This window comes from Orycteropus afer, unplaced genomic scaffold, assembly GCF_000298275.1.
Source record: "Orycteropus afer afer isolate SDZICR_OR568_19922 unplaced genomic scaffold, OryAfe1.0 scaffold00015, whole genome shotgun sequence".
In the NCBI taxonomy this organism is placed as follows: domain Eukaryota; kingdom Metazoa; phylum Chordata; class Mammalia; order Tubulidentata; family Orycteropodidae; genus Orycteropus; species Orycteropus afer.
In genome coordinates, this window is record NW_006921602.1 from 1,763,043 (window position 1) to 1,781,685 (window position 18,643).

The 18,643-nt window shown below is 41.2% G+C and overlaps 1 protein-coding gene across 1 annotated transcript in view; it reads right to left on the minus strand.

Moving 5' to 3' along the window:
- THSD4 (thrombospondin type 1 domain containing 4) overlaps window positions 1-18,643 on the minus strand; it is an 818,615-nt gene that overhangs the window by 53,966 nt on the left and 746,006 nt on the right. Inside the window, exon 7 of the mRNA XM_042783252.1 lies at window positions 1,547-1,722. Coding sequence (XP_042639186.1) covers window positions 1,547-1,722 — 176 coding nt within the window. The remainder of the gene's footprint in view (window positions 1-1,546; window positions 1,723-18,643) is intronic.

Genomic DNA, 18,643 nt, shown 5'->3' on the forward strand with positions numbered 1-18,643 from the left:
TTTTTTTTTTTTTTAATCTCTCCTGTTAACCAGCTGTGTAACCTGGAGCCAGTCAGTTAATACCATCATTTCTCATTTCTTCATTTGGAGAAGGAAGAAGTTAGAAACATAGCTCATCTCTTAGGTCCCTTCTCTTGACAAGTATCTCTGAGTCACTCGTGCATGTGTGGGTCCTGCTTGACTCATAAACGAGTCCATACACGCTATAGTCTTGGACCTGCTTCCTATTTGTGAAATGGGGCCAACATCCTATAAATTACCCAAAGGCAGGTAGACATGAGACCCACTTGGCTGCTTACATCTAGGAACCAACACCAAGCCGTTGGTGGTCAGCACAATGGCTCCTGCTCTTGTTGTTGTTGTTATGTGTCCTTGAGTCAGACCCGACCCACATCCCCTCATTCTGTTTTCATATAATCTGCCACTTGGTTAGTCTGAGGCTGGAAAATCTCCCTCCTCTCTCCTTGCCTCTTCTGCGTGAGCACTTGGCAATGGAAACCTTGTCCTATTTATGAGATTATTATTGGCCACCATGTCCTAGACCACCCACAATGGGCCTTTAACAACCCAAGTTTTTACCTGATGCTGTTAAAAATTTACCCGGAGTCAAATAACCAACTGGACAGTCTAAAATAAAAAAATCCAAAATTAACTACAACAAGGCTTCCTTTATAATTTCTAGTCCACGAGCCATTACGCCCAAGATGAATGATCATGTAAGTATAGAGTTGGAGAAGTAATGACAATGCAATTAATAATATTTATAAACTTCTCACACAGAAAATCTCACATGGACTAGTATTGGCTTTGGAGATAGTAATAGTATATATATTTCTGGGCAAGCTTATTCTTTTCATCAAAAAGTTATTTTGAGCTTTTATTTCTTGTCACCTTTTATTTCCTCATCTTTTAAGAAGATTGGATGTTAGTGGTTTATTTTAAAAGTAAGGAGCACTTTTAACTCTTGGGCAACTTAATATTTTAGTTTCTTGTAAAATAAATAAAGTTCTGTTTTCTGTGAAGGCAGGAACTTCTAGTAAACCTCTATATTGTTACTTCAAGCTTTATTGTGTCATCTGGAGCACTCTGGAGTTCTTGTTTCTTCATTGGCTTTAATAGAGTTCGAAGAGGGCTGGGAACATGACCAGTCTTGTCTTGCTTTAGGCATTTGCCTTCTTTTGCCATAAAAAGAAAACATGCCAAATTAGCATTCAGAGGAAAGTGCCTGGAGGAGATCCAATCCTCATGAAATGAAGGATATGTTTTGCCTCTGATTTGATTCAACAAGTAAAATTGGTTTTACTGGGTCAATAAACTCTGAGGGTAATAAGCATCTGGTAGAGTTTAAGGTTTCTGTGAGCTAGGTACATTCAGAGGTAAATGGCAGAGACAAATGCCAAGCATTTAAGGGGCACCTCAAACAGGCTTCGTTCACATGATTTTATTAAGCATGGCCAACAGTTTGTGGCTTGTTTATTCTAAGCTTGGGCCTTAGAAACAACAAGGTACAAAATCCAGAGAAGAGTCTAGAAGCATCCAAACTCACATAGACATCCAAGATCTCATTAGTGGGACCTTCCGCCAAAAAGGATTCTCCTGCAGTGCTCGAAATCTCATTTGGACGTTTGTAGGTGAACATCGTCCCTCCACCTTCATACTTTCCGGGCCGGTCAATTGCCCAGTTCCCGTTGATGATAGAGCGACCAGAACGACTTCTCAAGGCTGTTGAGAAAAATAAGACAGTTTCTTGGGTAAGTCCAGAATCTGTACAAGAAACTGAACTGAGTCTGCCAGCTGCTGGCTTATTCACTCATCAATTTTCCATTGGTGTCTGCTATGTTCCAGGCACTGATCTAGGCACTGGGGTAAGATTAGGCAGCTGTATCACACCTTCTCATGTGTAATCTTCAACCCATTTTGATCCCTTCCACCACTTGGACTCAGCATAGAAATAAAGGGTGGGGGTTGTTAGGAGAGAAGGGTGTGGAGAATGGGAAGGAAGGGGAGAAGGAGGAGGACTGTAAGAGGAGGGAGGGAAAGGAAACTAATTTATATTATATACCATTATCTCGGTGAGAGGTTGCACATTGGCAGCCCATGTGCTGATTTTGGCCCCAAGATGGGCTTAATTTGGCCATTGTGATTTTTTTTTTTTTTTAAATAATTGAGCCCAAATTTAAGAACTGAGAGATTTCACATAAAAATTTAGAGTTCTAGCTTCTCTTGTAAAACAGGAAAACATGTTAACATTGGCTCCACATTCCCTCATGGCAGCAATCAGCTGAAGCTGAGGAGAACTTCCCCTTTAGACAGGAGCTGCATGTTCCAGTTCACCTCACTCTCCATCACTGCCTATTATTCCCCAACACAGAGGCTACATCTCAGTTACTGTTTATTACCATGCTTGCACTGTTATTTTTCTTATAAAAGAGAAATTTTCCTATAATTCCGTTTACTCAGATCTCTATGAAAACTGGTAAAACTAGAGATAAACCAAAAGGGACACATGGTTTTCTTTGACCTGGGAACTAGACTCATTAGTATTACCTTCCTGTCTTCTGTGGGCATTTGAAGCTGTGACCTGTATACTTCCACATACATCATCAGAATTGATTCTCACAATACTATTCCCATGTTTCAGAGGGTGGCTCAGCTGAGGGAACTTGTTCAAGTTCATGAAGATGACAAGTGATGTGTAATTTGGAGCCCCACACCCAGGAGGGAGGTGAGAGAGGAAAGGAGGTGCAAGGAACAAGATGTAAGAGTTAATGGAAGAAATAGCAGTATAAGAGCAGACATGTAGCCATTAAACACTGGGATCCTTAAAACCTACCAGCCCATGGCTGATCCTGTTCAGGAGACATCCTGTTTTAAGTGCCATGTAGCATAGAGACCCTGTGATGCCACAGGAATTTTGTACCTTCACTTTACAGAATTCCAAATTTTTTATTTTACAATTTATTAGGGGAAAACTTACATATAAAAAGAAGTAGTGAGAACAGCATAATGAACCTCTGTGTTTGCATCACTCGGTGTCAATAATTATGAACTCACAGCTTATCTTCTTTCACTTTTCAAACCTCAGACTCTATTCACCCTTAAATTTCTTGGTAAATGTCTCTAAAATGTAAGAACTCTTTTTTTTTCACCCCTTAAATCCATTTTCAGCAGTGTTTCTAAATGGGTCTTTCCAGAGACCAGGCCTGCTGAGGCAAAAGCTGCAGGGAGGGGAAGAAGAGCCTCTGGTCTTGTGGTGGCCTCCCCCTGCAGATGGTCCTGGTGGGCTGGCTGGTTGCCATGGCTACTGGGAAACCACAGCTGTGGAGCCTTGAATATTAAGTTGTAAAATCAATTTAGCTTATTGGGCGGCAAAGAAGGGACAAGGGTAGAGATTGGGAAGAACATGTATAGCCACCTAAATATTTGGCTTTTCTCTATCAAAAACCACACTTCTTGAGAATATTCATAGACTGTCTCCCTTTCCTCACTTCCTACTCATTCCTTAGCCATTTCCAATCTGGCTCCTGCCCCCATCATTCTACTGAAACAATTCTCATTAATGTCAGCAAGACCGCCATGTTGCTAAATCCAATAGGCATTTTTCCTTCTCTTATTAAATGTCTCAGCAGCATCAGGTCCTACTAACTACTCCATCCTGTTTGAAACTCTTCCACTGGCTTCTGGGACACCATCGTTGGCTTACTTTCCTACTGCTCTCAGTCTACATGCTTCTGTTTTCTTTTCTGTCTCATCTTTTTCTACTCAGCCATTAAATGTTAGGACTCCTTGAGGGTTAATAGTAGAGCTCCTTCAGATATTGTACTCCTTTCGTGAGTAATTTCATCTATGCCCATGGCTTCAACTACTATACGCCAATGACTTTCAACTTTATGTTTTCAGCCCAGACTTTTCCTCTGGCACCAGACTTTATCTAATTGCTTGCATGACAGCTTCACTTGGACATCTTGTCACTTGGACAACTCATTTCTTGACCTCTTTTGGTGTTTTTTTGTTTTTATCTCAATAAATGGTACCACCATTCATATAATCAAAAACCCAGGACTCACCCTGGTCATCTCCTCCCTTCCTTATCCCCAATCTATCATCTAATTTTATTTTACCTCTTCAATATTTCTTGAACTCATCTGCTTCTCCTCATGTTCACTGCCATAATCCAGGTCCAGGCTACCATCAAATCTCACTTAGACTAAAAACAAACAAACAAACAAACAAACAAACCAAATCCAAACCTTCAAACCTGTTGCACTTGAGTCGATTCCAACATATGGCAACCCTATGTGTTACAGAGTAGAACTGCTCCATAGAGATCTCTTGGTAGTTCAACAGGTCTTTCTTCCATGGAGCCTTTGCTGGGGGGGATCCCAACTGCCAACTTTTAGGTTAGCAAATGATGCAAACCATTTATGTCACCTGTGTGACCATTAACCAGAAGGTTGGCGGTTCAAACCCACCAGCTGCTCTGTGGAAGGAAGATGGGGCAATCTACTTCCATAAAGATTTACTACATTGGAAACTCAATGGGGGTTGCTATGAGTCAGAATTGATAGCAGTGGGTTGGGGAGCTTTTACTTGGACTGAGTCCAATTAGTCTTCGTGTTTCTCTTCTTTTCAGTCAGAGTAATCTTTACAGAATGCAGATTTGATCCCCTCCTGTGGCTCAAAATCCTTCAATGGCTTTCCATGGTTCTAGAGAATCTCCACACCAAAACATTAGTTGAGCTGGGGTCCAGGTTTTTTAGCGTAAGCTCATCTTGTGTCACTGTGTTTCTTCTCACTGTGCTCTACAGTCTTCTTTTAGTTCATCTAATATATCACATTCCCTCTGCAATGCTGTTTCCTTTGCCAGGAATTCTCACTCTACCCCCAATCCTATTCATCGCTTAGATGTCAGCTTCCTGATTGCGTTTCCCGACACACCCTAGTCCAGCTCTGTGTCCTCTGTCACATGCTATCCCTTCAAGGCACTTAACTCAGTCTGTAGGCACACTCATGAGGGCCTTATTTGATTTCTGTTTGTTTCCCAGTACACTGTAAGATCCGAACGGGCAAAGACCTGGTGCTTCCTCATCATTACAGCTCTTGTGCCCAGCAGAGCATTCATCATATTATAGGAACTTAGTATATATTTGCTGAATGAAGAAACACATGGTAGATAAAGGCAAACAACTCAAAAGAAAAACAGGTAAAGATGATAAATAGGCAATTCACAGAAAACCAAGCACAAATGTTCCATGAAACAATGAAAATGCCCAACCTCACTAATAATTAAGGAAATGTAAATCAAAACACCAACACAGTACTCTTGACCCATCATATTTGCAAAAAGATAAAAAATAAATCCATAATGTCAGGACTGATGGGTGTGAGTAAGCAAACACCTGTGGCACTGCTGCTAGGACTGTAAATTGACTGAATTGTACTGGAGGGCAATTTATTTACATTGTTAAAACTTGAAATGCCCATGCACTTTGACCCAAGAATTCTACTTTTAGAAAACTACTAAAAAAATATTCTCCTGCAAATATACAAAGGTGTTTGTAGCAAGAATAGTCTCTGCAGATTTTTTTTTTTTTTAAAAATAGAGAAAAACCCAAAACAACCTAAATTCCCATTAGTAGAGGCCCGGTGGCATAGTGCCTAAGGCATATGACTGCTAACCAGAAGGCTGGTGGTTCAAACCCACCAGCCACTCCTTGGTAGGAAGATTGGGCAACCTACTTCCATAGAGATAACCAAACCAAACTCACTGCTGTTGAGTTGGATCCGACTCATAGTGACCCCCACTTCCTTGGGTTTTCAAGGTGGCATCTCTACAGAAGTAGATTGCCCAACCTTCCTTCTGAGGAGTGGCTGTTTGAACTGCCAGCCTTCTTGGACACCCAAGGAGGGGTTGCCATGAGTTGAACTGAATTGACGGCAGTTGAGGTTGAGGTTTTTTTTTTTTTTTTTTTAAAGTTCTTTTGAGAGGACTCATTAAGTAAATTGTTTTACCAAACATCCACACAGTGGAATACCATGTGGCCCTGAAAAGAATGTGACAGGATTATGTGGGTATGGAAGATCTCCATGATATATTTTTAAATGAAACAAGGATACTGAACAGTGTGCTTGGTATGATCCTGTTTGTGTATACTTTTTAATAAAAAGCATACACATATGCATGGATATGTGGTATGTGTATATATGTGTGTGTAGATATATATCTGTGTGTATATACACACTTACATATATACACTTATTGACTATCTTGTTCTCTGACACATTTATGACAATAGCAAAAAATAATTACAGAAGGACAAACTGTATGAGTCTGTTATAAAAAGTCAAGGAAAGGTTTACACAGGGAAGAAAATTTTCTTTGCTGGTTACCAGGGATGGGAGAGAAAAGGTGGGAAAATTGCTAGCTAGTTAAGAGACACATATTGATTTGGGTGAAGGGCAAGGCAATATAACAAAAGCGTGTGACCAGCACAATATCACTAAGGAAAAGGAAGACACACAGAGGTGCACAAGAAGTACAAAAAACAAAGGTAAATACTATTACATACACAATATTGCATTATAAGTAATAAACATTAATCTATGGATGGGTACATAAGTAGACAAACAAGATGGTCAGGTATGGGTAGGCAAACAGGAAAATATTCATGACCATATATATATAGGTTTGGCAAATGATACCTCTACATACGTACTTGTACGTACTATAAAAATGTCCATAGATATAATAGACCTAACGGAGGACAAAGTTAAGATAACTTCCTAGCCACATCCAAGCACCTTGAGGGAGTGGGTCACTGAGGCTGCAGGCTTGAGACCAAAGAATATCAAGCTCAATTGGCGTAACATAGTATGTAAAAACATTGTTCCACATTCTGCTTTGGTGAGTAGTGACTGGGGTCTTAATAGCTTGTGAGCGGCCATCTAAGATACAACAATTGGTCTTTCCTCATCTGGACAAAGGAGAGTGAAGAAAACCAAAGATTCATGGAAACAATTAGTTCAAGGGACTAATGGGCTATGGGAACCTCAGAGCCTACATGACTCTGAGACCAGAAGAACTAGATGGTGCCCAGCTAACACTACCAACCACTTGGAAAGGGATCAAAATTGGAGATCCTGGATAGAGTGGGAGAAAAATGTAGAATAAATCTCAAAATCATAAGAAGAGACCAGGCTTATGGGTCTGACAGATACTGGTGAAAGCCTCAAGACTATGATTCATAGTCAGCCTTCAAGTCTGGAATTGAACTCACTCCTGTGGTTTAACTCTCAGCCAAACAATGGACAGACCTAGAAGGTGAACAGTGGGCAGCATTTACACAGGGAGAAAGCTAGGGAGGCAGGATTACATAAGAAAGAAGAACACAGGGAAAAGGTAACCACAGGAGGAAGTGGGAAGAGAGCTGTTACACTGTGGTGACTAGAATCAGTGCCAGGAAACAAATGTATATGAACTGTTGAATGGGAAACGAATCTGGTCTGTAAAATTTACCCAAATTATAATAAAAAGTTAAAAGAAGATAGAAAGAAAAAGAAATAAAGCCCTGGATCAGTTTTGCTAGCAAATCAATTTATTTAAATCACCTTAAAGTCAGGTAGGGACCCAGAGTGCCTCCTTCCCGAGGCTCATATCCTTGATCCCTCCCACCCCACCCCATTCCCCAGTCTTGGATGCAAATAAAGTTAGGAAAAAAAAAAAAAAAGGCTGGATGCTGGGGCCTCAGGCAATTAATCTGCACATGTGCTCTGCACATGGCAGCACTGAATCTTGGCTGGGCAGAAAGCTGGTGGCTGCCCCACCATCTGAACGGAGCTGTGGCTTTGGGCCTTAAATCCACAAGGCAGCAGAGGGGCACAGACAGGAAGCGCAGTGGTCAATTCAGCTCAGACCCCAAGATATGCCATTTGCACACTTAGGGTCACTGAAGCTAGTGGGCAGTGGTCTGGGTGAGTGGGCATTTCTATGGAGAGCAAGAACTTCCCATGGGTCAGCCGAGTCCCCTCCTGGGTGCAAATCCTGACCCAATCAGCTCTGCTTGTGGTTTGAAATGATATAAGCTGAGCCACCCACCTGAAGTACAGAAGACATGGCACAGAGAAAAGCAAGCTGCGAAGGTGGCCACAGGGGAGGGAGCAGCCCCAGGGGGCCACCTCTGAAATGACTCCTGGAACCTAAGGAGCATTTGGTTGCTGAAGTTTCAAATAACACTGATTTTCGCATAATGACCTTATCTTTGGAACCTAACCAGTAGATAAGTGAGGAGTGGGTTTATGAAGAAATCTTGACTCTTGCTTGACAGTTGGGTTTTATTCCAATGTTAGCTATCAATGTTGGCTATTTATTTTTGTCCTAAACCATGAATAATGCCTTTCTCTAAGAATCATAATGAAATAGTTTATATCACCAAGTCCCGCTTCTCATTCACTTTTATCCCACAATCTTAATGCCCATCATTGATGACCCAACCAGTTCCTCCCACAACCAAATAAAGAAGGTGGCTTCCTTACAGCAAACAGATTACTGTGATCTAAATCTCACTTTCTTCCTTTGAAAACTGAGGGTTAATTTCCTTTTAGCAAAAAAAATGCACACTTCTTAATGTTTCACCAGGAGTCCCTGGGTGATGCAAATGGTTAACAGGCTCAGTTGTTAACTGAAAGGTTGGAGACTGGAACCCAGAGGCACCTTGGAAAAAAGGCCTGGTGATCTTATTCTGAAAAATTAGCCACTGAAAATACTATGGAGCCCAGTTCTCCTCTGAGACACCAGCAATTCTGAAAACCTGCTTCAGCAATCCGGAGAAGCTAGTGGAGGAAACACAACAAACTCAAGGGTGAAGCAGTCAGCCAGCACTACTAACTGATGCAGCCAGCCCTGGTTTCTTCACTATTTCTGGTCTAGTTTAGCAGATGAGATGGAAGCTTGTATCTGGCACTTACACCTTCATTTCCACTAACCTCCAACTGATATCTGGCATTTCTTTCTGTATGAATGTAAGTAATACATCTTAGTAGTATTAGCAGTACTGTGTCTTTGTCAAGGAGCTCTGGTGGTATAATGGTTAAAGCAATGGGATGCTACTGAAAATGGTGGTGGTTTGAAACCACTAGCCACTCTGTGGGAGAAAGATGAAGCAATTTGCTTCCGTAAAGCTTTACAACCTTGGAAACCCTAGGCGGCAAGTTCTACTCTGTCCTAAAGGGTTGGTATGAGTTGGAATCACCTCGATGGTGGTGGGTGGGTAGGCAGTGTCTTTCTCACCCATGGAAATCACATATACATTCATCTGACACTATTGATGTTACAGATATTTTGATATATAGTTTAAAATCTTGTCACTATATTTTTTAAAATTTTTATTGTGATTTGGGTGAAAGTTTACAGAGCAAATTTATCTTCCATACAGTAGTTCATGCACATTTTGTTTCATGACATTGACTGCAATTTCCCACACTGTAACAACTCTCTTCCCACTTGCCCCCTATAGCTACCTCTTCCCTGTGTCCTTCCCTCCCATGCACTCCTGCCCCCTAAGCTGTCTCCCTGTGCCTATACAGCCCTTCAATTCACCCATGATTGATCTCTCCAAGGACTGTATCTACCGGATGTAAATGTTCAGCCCATATGCCTGTCTTTTGTTTGGCTGGAAGCCACAGGAGTGAGTTCAATTCCAGACCTGAAGGGCAGCTAGGGGCCATGGTCTCAGGGGTTTCACCAGGCTCTATCAGTCCAGCAAATCTGGTCCGTTTTTTTTTTTTTTTAAATGATTTTGAAAAACCCGTCATATTTTGAAATGACAAATTATTAGACCCTCCACTAGATCTCCTATTTTAATATGTTAGAGAAGCACATGTTATTTTATTATAATTTTACTTAAATATTTTGATAACTGTATTTCAATATAATTGGTTTCCTTTGTACTCTTCTGCATTTCATTTTATGGATTTGAAATCATTATTCTAGGAAAGAGTCAACGGCAGTGGGTGGGTGGGTGGTGTCTTTACCCAGGGTGAAGGGATCTTAAGTAAAGAACCTTAGTCTAGTTCTTTATGCTTTTCAAAACTTGGTCATAGTAATGAACTCACTGTGATTACTGTGTATGGTAATCCTACAAGATAAGCAGGACACATTATTTTTCCTACACAAATGAAGAAACTGTCTCAACTTTGATGATTGGATTCCATATTTTTGTCCACTACACTCTGGTTCTTAAAGTATGGTCTTGGATCAACAGCATCAGCATCACCTGGAAGCTGGTTAGATGTGTAGATATTTGGGGCCCCACGCCAGGTGGGCTGACTTAGAACATGGTGGTAAACACAGAATCAGGCAAGAATCACGAATGGATGCTAAACCTAGGGGGAGATTTGGATGAGGAACAGTATATTCTCTTGGTCTTAAAGACTCTCAAACCAACCAAACCTACTGCTGTGGAGAAATAGAGTAATTATTCTATTGGGCAACACTTTCACCAGGTGATCAAAATTAACATCACTAGTGAGAAAAGATGGGATATTGTGTACCTCCAGATGTTTACCTTGAGAAGGACATAACACCACCTATGTATTATTCCCACTAAGAATTTCAGTCTAATCATGAGGAACCATTAGAAAAACATAAAATGAGGAACATTCTATTTTAAAAAAGGTGGGAGATTATATTCTTTGAAGATGTCAAAATTAAAATGACAAAGAAATTCTGTGGAAATGGTCCAGACTACAGGAGGAGAAAGAGAAAAATAAACTACAGTCAGTACTTGACCATAGAAAAACACTCTGAAGTATATTATTGGATCAACTGACAAAGCTAGAATATGGACAGTGTGGTAGTTAAGGTTATGTGTTAACTTGGCTGGGCCTGGTTTTGAGTGGCTGGGCAGCTGGATATAGTCACTCCCCATGATAAGTCTGGTAATCAACTCCATGGTGGGCTCTGCTGTGACCAGCTGAGTAGCTAGCTGCTTTAGGGTTGTGATCTGCTTCTAGTATATAAGAATGCACTTTGAGAAAGGTCTTGCATTTTTGACACATCTGGATTCTGCATTTGGCCGAGTCTTCATCTCAGTAGCCTGCCATGTTGTCTGCTGATCTTAAGGCTGTTTCTGGGCTTGAAGTAGTGGCCTGCTGTTTTGTTTGATTATTTTGGGACTGTGCCATTTTACTTGGGTTTGTCAGCCTCAGCAGCCAGCAGATCTGAAGCCCAAGGTGGAGAGTCCTTTATCCAGCCCCTAGAGCTGATGACTTCCAGCCTCCTAAATTGTAGGACAGGAGCTCTGGTGGTGTAGTGCCTAAGGCACTTGACTGCTAACCAGAAGGCTGGTGGTTCAAACCCACCAGCCACTCTTTGGAAGGAAGGTTGGGCAATCTAATTCTGTAGTGATACCACCTTGGAAACCCAAGGAGGGGTCGCTATGAGTCGGGGCCTACTCGCCGGCACATAACAACAACAAAAAACTGTAGGACAATAAATCCCTGTTTGTTCAAGCCTTCCACTTATGATATGTCTGTTACAGCAGCACTAGAGAACAAAAACAGACAGTTAACTGGATGAAAGTACTGTACCAATGTAAATGTATGAAATTGGTCCTGTATTGTAGTTATACAAGAGAATATCCCTATTCTTAGGAAATATCCACTGAAATGGAAATATTTAGGAATAAAGGGCCATGATATATGCAACTTACCTGCAATGGTTCAGGGGAAGATGATATAGATATAGGTATAGGAGGAGCCCTGGTGGCACAGTGGTTAAATGCTCTCTGCTCACTGAAAGGTCAGCAGTTGGAACCCACCAGCTGTTCCGTTGGAGAAAGATGAGGCAATCTGCTTATGTAAAGATTACAGCTTTGAAAACCCTATGGGGCAGTCAGTTCTACTCTGTCCTATAGGGTCACTTCACCATGAGTCAGAATATACTTGATCACAATGTGATATCATGGGAGAAAGACTTGGCAATCTGCTTCTGTAAAGATTACAGACTTAGAAACCCTATGCGGTAGTTCTACTCTGTCCTATAGGGTTGTTATGAGTTGAGATGATTTGCCATCTAACAACAACATAGATACCGGCATAGATAAGAAGACAGAGAGAGAGAGAAAGAGGGAAATGAAAAAACAAAGGGAGTAAAATGTTAATAGGTAACTCTGGATAAAGGGAAGATGGATGTTCTATTTTATGAATTTCAAATTATTTCCAAATAAAAAGTGTTTTTTTTTTTTTTTTTTTAAAAAAAACCAACACAACCCTGTAAGTTGACTCCTTTCCCTAAATATACTCATGCCTGAGTCCCTACTCCCTGGGAGTGCATTTACTTGGCTGGGGGACAGCCTGGGCATTGACTAACTTAAAAAGCTCCTGACGCACAGGCAGAGCTGGGGACTGCTGGATTAGGTAATAGAATTTCCAAAGCTAGCAGAAGTATCACTGGTTCCTGCACACTGAATCATCACTCACTTGCTCCACATCTATCTTTCAAGAGCTTTCAGCTCACTTTTAGGAGATGACTTCTATAAATACATAATTTGACTAAGGAAAAACAATGTGCACAATCAAATAGGCATTTCAGGCAATACCCCAGTATTCCTTACTGTGCTTGGAGTGTCTACTGATATGTATGACCATGCTAAAGGAAGGCCATGTGCCCAGACCACACAACACAGCCTGTCACTGTGATGCTCTACGCAACTGCCAAAGGCTAAAAGTGGTTCAGAATAAGTGTCAGGTTCTGAATGTGAAGATGGCTTAGAGTAAATAAAATAAAATAAAATAAAATGGCTGGTAAATAGACAGAAGTAGCATACGTACATAAATAGGTGTTGTGGTTGGTTTCCATTATTAAGCTTATTTGCCTGTACTGTAATTATTTGTTTACATGCCTGCCTAGAAGGCAGATACTATCTGCCTCCAGTACTTGGCTCTTGGTTGTTGTTGTTGTCAGTGCCATCTAGTCAACAGAAGGAAACACTACCCGGTCTTGTGCCCTTCTCACAACTGTTGCTATGTCTGAGTCCATTGTTGCAGCCACAGTGTCAGTCCAACTCATTGAGGGTCTTCCTCTTTTTCACTGACCTTCTACTTTACTGATCATGATGTTCTTCTCCAGGGACTGGTCCCTCCTGATAACATGTCCAAAATATGTGAGATGAAGTCTTACCATCCTTGCTTATAAGGAACATTCCGACTATATTTCTTCCAAGACAGATTTGTTCATTCTTCTGGCAGTCCATAGTATTTTCAATTTTCTTCGCCAACTCCATAATTCAAAGGCATAAATTCTTCAGTCTTCCTTATTCATTGTCCAGCTTTTGATGCGATTGAAAATACCATAGCTTGAGTCAGGCTCATCTTAGTTCTCAAAGTGACATCTTTGCTTTTGAGCACTTTAAAGAAATCTTTTGCAGAAGATTCGTCCAGTGCAATACGTCACTTTGATTTCCTGGTAGACAGTCAGTAAATGCCTGTTGAATAAAATTATGAGCTCCATTGTTCTGATTTATCTTTTTTTAACCTTGGAGTTCAGATAAGAGATTCTTGGAAACTCCTTAAAGTCCTGCTTACATCTGGATAGTCCTGTTTAAGAATTCCAATCTCAAAAATGTCCTTCCCTCTTGACCAAAATGGTAAACACATGCAGGGATGCATAAAAAACTTTTTTTTTTTTTTTTTTCCAAATGCAAACATTTCTTCTTAGGTAAATCAAGGTCCAATTTGATAAAATGCTGAAATTATGGTTCCTGTTAAACAAATACATGCATACTCCCCACAGAGTGATTTTTCAGTTCATGTTCACATTGACATTTTGAGTTTGGTGAGAATCAATCCTGTGTGATTTCTAAAACATGATATAACGTATTTGGACTGAAAATCAGAACATATCAGAGAAAGAAGGTTGGCTTTCTTTTCAGCACTACGTGATCACAGGTTGTGAGGGTTTGAATAAAGGGACATGCCAAAGCTTTGTTCTCATTTCATTGCTAAATTTTAGCTCATATGGCTAATTCTCATTCTATAAAACATTATAACATTTGATTTATCTTGACTCCAAATTTCTTTTGAATAGTTACTAACTATAAAGCAAAGTAAGAACCTCTGGTGGCATAGTGGGTAAGGCATTTGTCTGCTAACCACAAAGTTGGCAGTTCAAACCTACCAGCTGTTCCAGTCCACTTCTGTAAAGATTTACAGCCTTGGAAACCCCATGGAACAGTTCTACTGTGTCCTAAAGAATCACTATGAGTTGGAATGGACTTGATGGCAGCGGGTGGGTTTATAAAACAAGTTTGTGTGTTTTAAAGCCCCAAATAATACTGTATGAAATAGATCTCATTTCTGGATTAAGTAAGAAAATAAAGTGGGCTAAGATATATTGGAGGGCTGCAAAGATAAGGAAGTCTCTGGTGCAAATGATTAACGCACTTGGCTGCTAACCAAAGGCTGGAGGTTCAACTCTATCCTGAGGCACATTGGAAGAAAGACTTGGCCATGTCCTTCTAAATAATCAGCCACTGGACGCTCTGTGGAGCACAGTTCTACTCTGACACATGAGGTCACCAGAAGTTGGAATTAAGTCAACAGCAACTAGTTTGGTAAAGATCAGAAAAAGCCCATAACCTGGGGCACTTGGAACCTACTGGGGCAGTCAGACTCATGATGCTAATATACTGTGCATAGGGAGGCAGGTAAAATTTCCATGGGAATGCAGAGGAGTTTGGAAAGGATGTAGCATTTGAGCAGGGGTTGGAAGGGTGGGGAGCAGTTCACGAGGCAGGGAAGAGACGAAGGGCATCAGGATTAGAGAACAGCATGGCTAAAGGCGGAGGCGGGAAGGGGGTGATCTTAGAGAAGGTGAACTGTCTGGTGTGGCTGAAGAACCTTGAGGTGCTGAGGGTAGAGGTGAAGTAAAAGGTAGGGGGTGGGAGACCCTGAACATGAGGCTGAAAGGAGATAGCATGGATAGACCAGGAGAGCTTGATCATATGGTATTATTAGATTGAGTTGTGTCCCCCCCAAAATATGTGTGTTAAATCTTAAGCCCCAATGTCTGTGGATATACCCCTTATAGGAATAAGACCTTTTTTTGCTATGCTACTGAGACCATATTAATGTAGGAGTGAGAAAAAAGAAAGATTACAGCCAAGAAAACCTTACGAAATACAGTTCTACTTGGTAACACACAGAGTTGCCATGAGTTGGGATTGACTCAATGGCACAAAACAACAAAAGTTGTGCTGTCCATCTAGAGATAAACTCAGTATCTTTTTCACTGCTACTCATTCCCTACTCAATTTTTTTTTTTTTTTAAACACTCTCTCTTTATTCAGATTCAAGTGCTGGCAATCATCTTTGACTCTTCCCTTTCCATATCCCCTTGTAATCAATCACTCATTAGATATATCATCTCCTTTGAAATGCTGTCATGCTGGTCTCTCTCCTTTTACCTGTCACATCCAATAAGTCTGTTGTTGTTGTTTTGTGCCGTCGAGTCGGACCTGACTCATAGTGACCCCTCCTTGGGTTTCTGAGGCAGTATCACTATGGAAGTAGATTGCCCAACCTTCCTTCCGAGGAGTGGCTGGTGGGTTTGAACCGCCAGCCTTCTGGTTAGCAGTCAAGTGCCTTAGGCACTATGATACCAGAGGTCCCAATAAATTTGTTTGTTAAAGCCAACCACTCATGGTATTCCTGCTATTGTTGTTGTTGCTGTTGTTGTGTGCCGTTGAGTCAGACCTGACTCATAGTGACCCCTCCTTGGGTTTCTGAGGCAGTATCACTACAGAAGTAGATTGCCCCATCTTCCTTCCGAGGAGTGGCTGGTGGGTTTGAACTGCCAGCCTTCTGGTTAGCAGTCAAGTGCCTTAGGCACTAAGTTACCAGAGCTCCTCCAATTAAGTCTATAAACCATTTAAACTGGTTATTGTGTGCCATGGAGTCAATTCTGACTCATAGTAACCTGTTAAATTGGTTAGCCCCGCTAACATACCAATGCTTTCCTTTTAATATAATGTCTCCAGTCATTTTAAACCTATTATTTAAGATGGCTCAAATTGTCTTTTGGCAGGAGTTGGAAATTCGTATTTCTGGGGTGGGGGTGAGAGACTTGATATCTAAATTTTGCCTTGATTTCCAAATCGGCAGTAAAGGTTGCAGTCTCAGACTGATTGCTTCCTGATGATATCTTGGTAGTCATGGTGATGGGAGGGGATTCTGAAACATTGCAATAATAAAGTCTAAAAGAAATATGTTCAAAATATATAATTCCATGCTAGATGGTGGGACAGTCAGGCATGACATCAATAGAAACTCCTAAGATTCTGCAAGACTCTGCAAATGAGGCTATGTCTCCTTTGTGTTCAGGAGGCAATAGCTACTGAAAAGGAGTAGGACATAGGGAGGGAGTGTGGTAGAGGTCCATGTGAGGACAGAGTGACTTCAACACAGCAACCACTGGGGCCACACTGAAGATTGTTGGAGCTCATTCATTACCATCATCAGTTGCCATGGAGTCAAGTCCGACTCATAACGACCCTGTGCTTGTCAGAGTAGAACTCTGCTCCACAGGGTTTTCAGTGGCTGATTTTTCAGAAATAGATCCGAGGAGTGGCTGGTGGGTTTGAACCTCTAGGCTTCTGGTTAGCAGGCAAGTGCCTTAGGCACTAAGCTACCAGAACTCCTGGAATTCCTTTACTAATGGCCAATTATTGGTTGAGGCACAATAACAAGCAAAAAATCCCATCAGCAGAGCCTGTAGACAATTCACCCTTCTGACTTTTAACATTTAACAGCTCACAAAGCAAATTCACACTCTCCCTCATACCTGTCCTTACTCCAATCCTGTTTTTCAGGTAAGGAAGTTGAGATTTAAAATAAAGAAGCCACTTGCCTCATACCAGCAGTAGTAAGTAGCAGAGTTGGGGATGTAATCCAAGGCTCTTGCTTCCCTGTTTAGCAATCTTTACACTACCCCATGCTGCCTCCCACTAACTGCAGAGTCCATGGCAGGCCAGGAAGAGGACCTCATGGAAAAGAAGCCTCCAGTTACTGCTGCTGTTTTGCATGGCAGTATTCCAGGGCCACCCAAGCTCTCTGCACAGTGTGTGTACAACACTCTAACCACAGGACCAGGGTCTCTGCCACAAGTGTTGAGAAAATAAGGCCAGGTTTCAGGGCAGAGTATGTGCCCCTCACCCTGAAGGCTGACAGAAATTGTGATGACTTAAAGATCCCTTTGGAGGAAGGTACCACATACAGGGCTGAGCCAACCCCTCTTCCCTCTCCACCAAAAAATTTTAAAAAACCAAAAAACCAAAAACAGGTCAGAGAGTGGCAATTCATTGGACAAAAATTCATAATCCATCTCATGATGTGCCCCTTCCAATATGTACATGTGATGTCTATTCTTTTGGTTCCTGACTTGACTTTGCTCTTGGACTTAAAAATCTTTTCTAGCAACTGATGATTTTTTTTTTTTTTAATAATATTTTATTGTGTTTTCTGGGAAGGTTTACACAGCAGTTCAGGTTCCCACTCAATAATTTCTACACAAGTTGCTCAGTGACGTTGGTCACATTTGTCACAATGTGTGAGCATTCTCATTTTTTCCATTCTGATTGTTCTGTTTCCATTACTCTGGTTTCCCTGGCCTCTTACATTCTCATCTTTGATGTAAAGTAATTGTTGACTGTTGGGTCTCATACAGGTGGTTTTGTAAAGGAGGACAGTACTTTTGGGTGATACTCATTATTTTTTAAGCCAATTTGTTACCTAGGTACAAGGTGACCTCAGGGGTAGTTTCAGTTCAAGGTTTGAAGAGTATCTCAGGACAATAGTCTCAGGGAGTCCTCCAGTCTCAACTAGTCCTGTAGATTTGTTTTTGTTTTTTTTGGAAATGTGAGGCTCTGTTCCACATTTTTCTCTCATTCTATCAAGGTCCATCGATTGTGGCCCTGATTAGAATGGTTGGTAGTGGTAGCTGGGCACCATCGAATTCTTTCAGTCTCAGGGTAGAGGAGCTCATGGTTCATGTAGACTATTCGTCCTGTAGTCTAGTTTCTTCTTTGAGTCTTTGGTTTCCTTCTTTCTCTTTTGCTCCAGAAGAGTAGAAAGCAATAGTTGTCAGATGGCCACTTGCAAGCTTTAAGACCCCAGATGCTCACCAAACTAGAATGTAGAACATAGCTTTATGAACTATATTATGCCAATTGCCTGAGATGTCCCATGAGACTATGGTCCTAATCCTTCAACCTAGAAATCCAATCTTGTGGATGTGGCTTGCTATGTCTAAGAAGTATCTGTAACTATGCCCCCACATTCTTTATTATATATGAATATAAGTGCATATAGTCACATAGATGCAGCAACTGACATCTTAACTATATATAATTCTTCTAATTTCCAATTCAGCCCTGCTCCTAGACTTTGATTCTCTGGATGCACATTTGGAATATTCTCAGGGATCCTTCATTCCAAACTCCCATGGCTGATCCTACTTGCTGTTGTTGTTAGCTGTTGTTGAGTCAGCTCCCGACTCATGGCAACCCAGGCACAACCAAACAAAATGCTGCCCGGTCCTGTGCCATCCCCATGATCAGCTGCAGATCAGACCATGTGATCCATAGGGTTT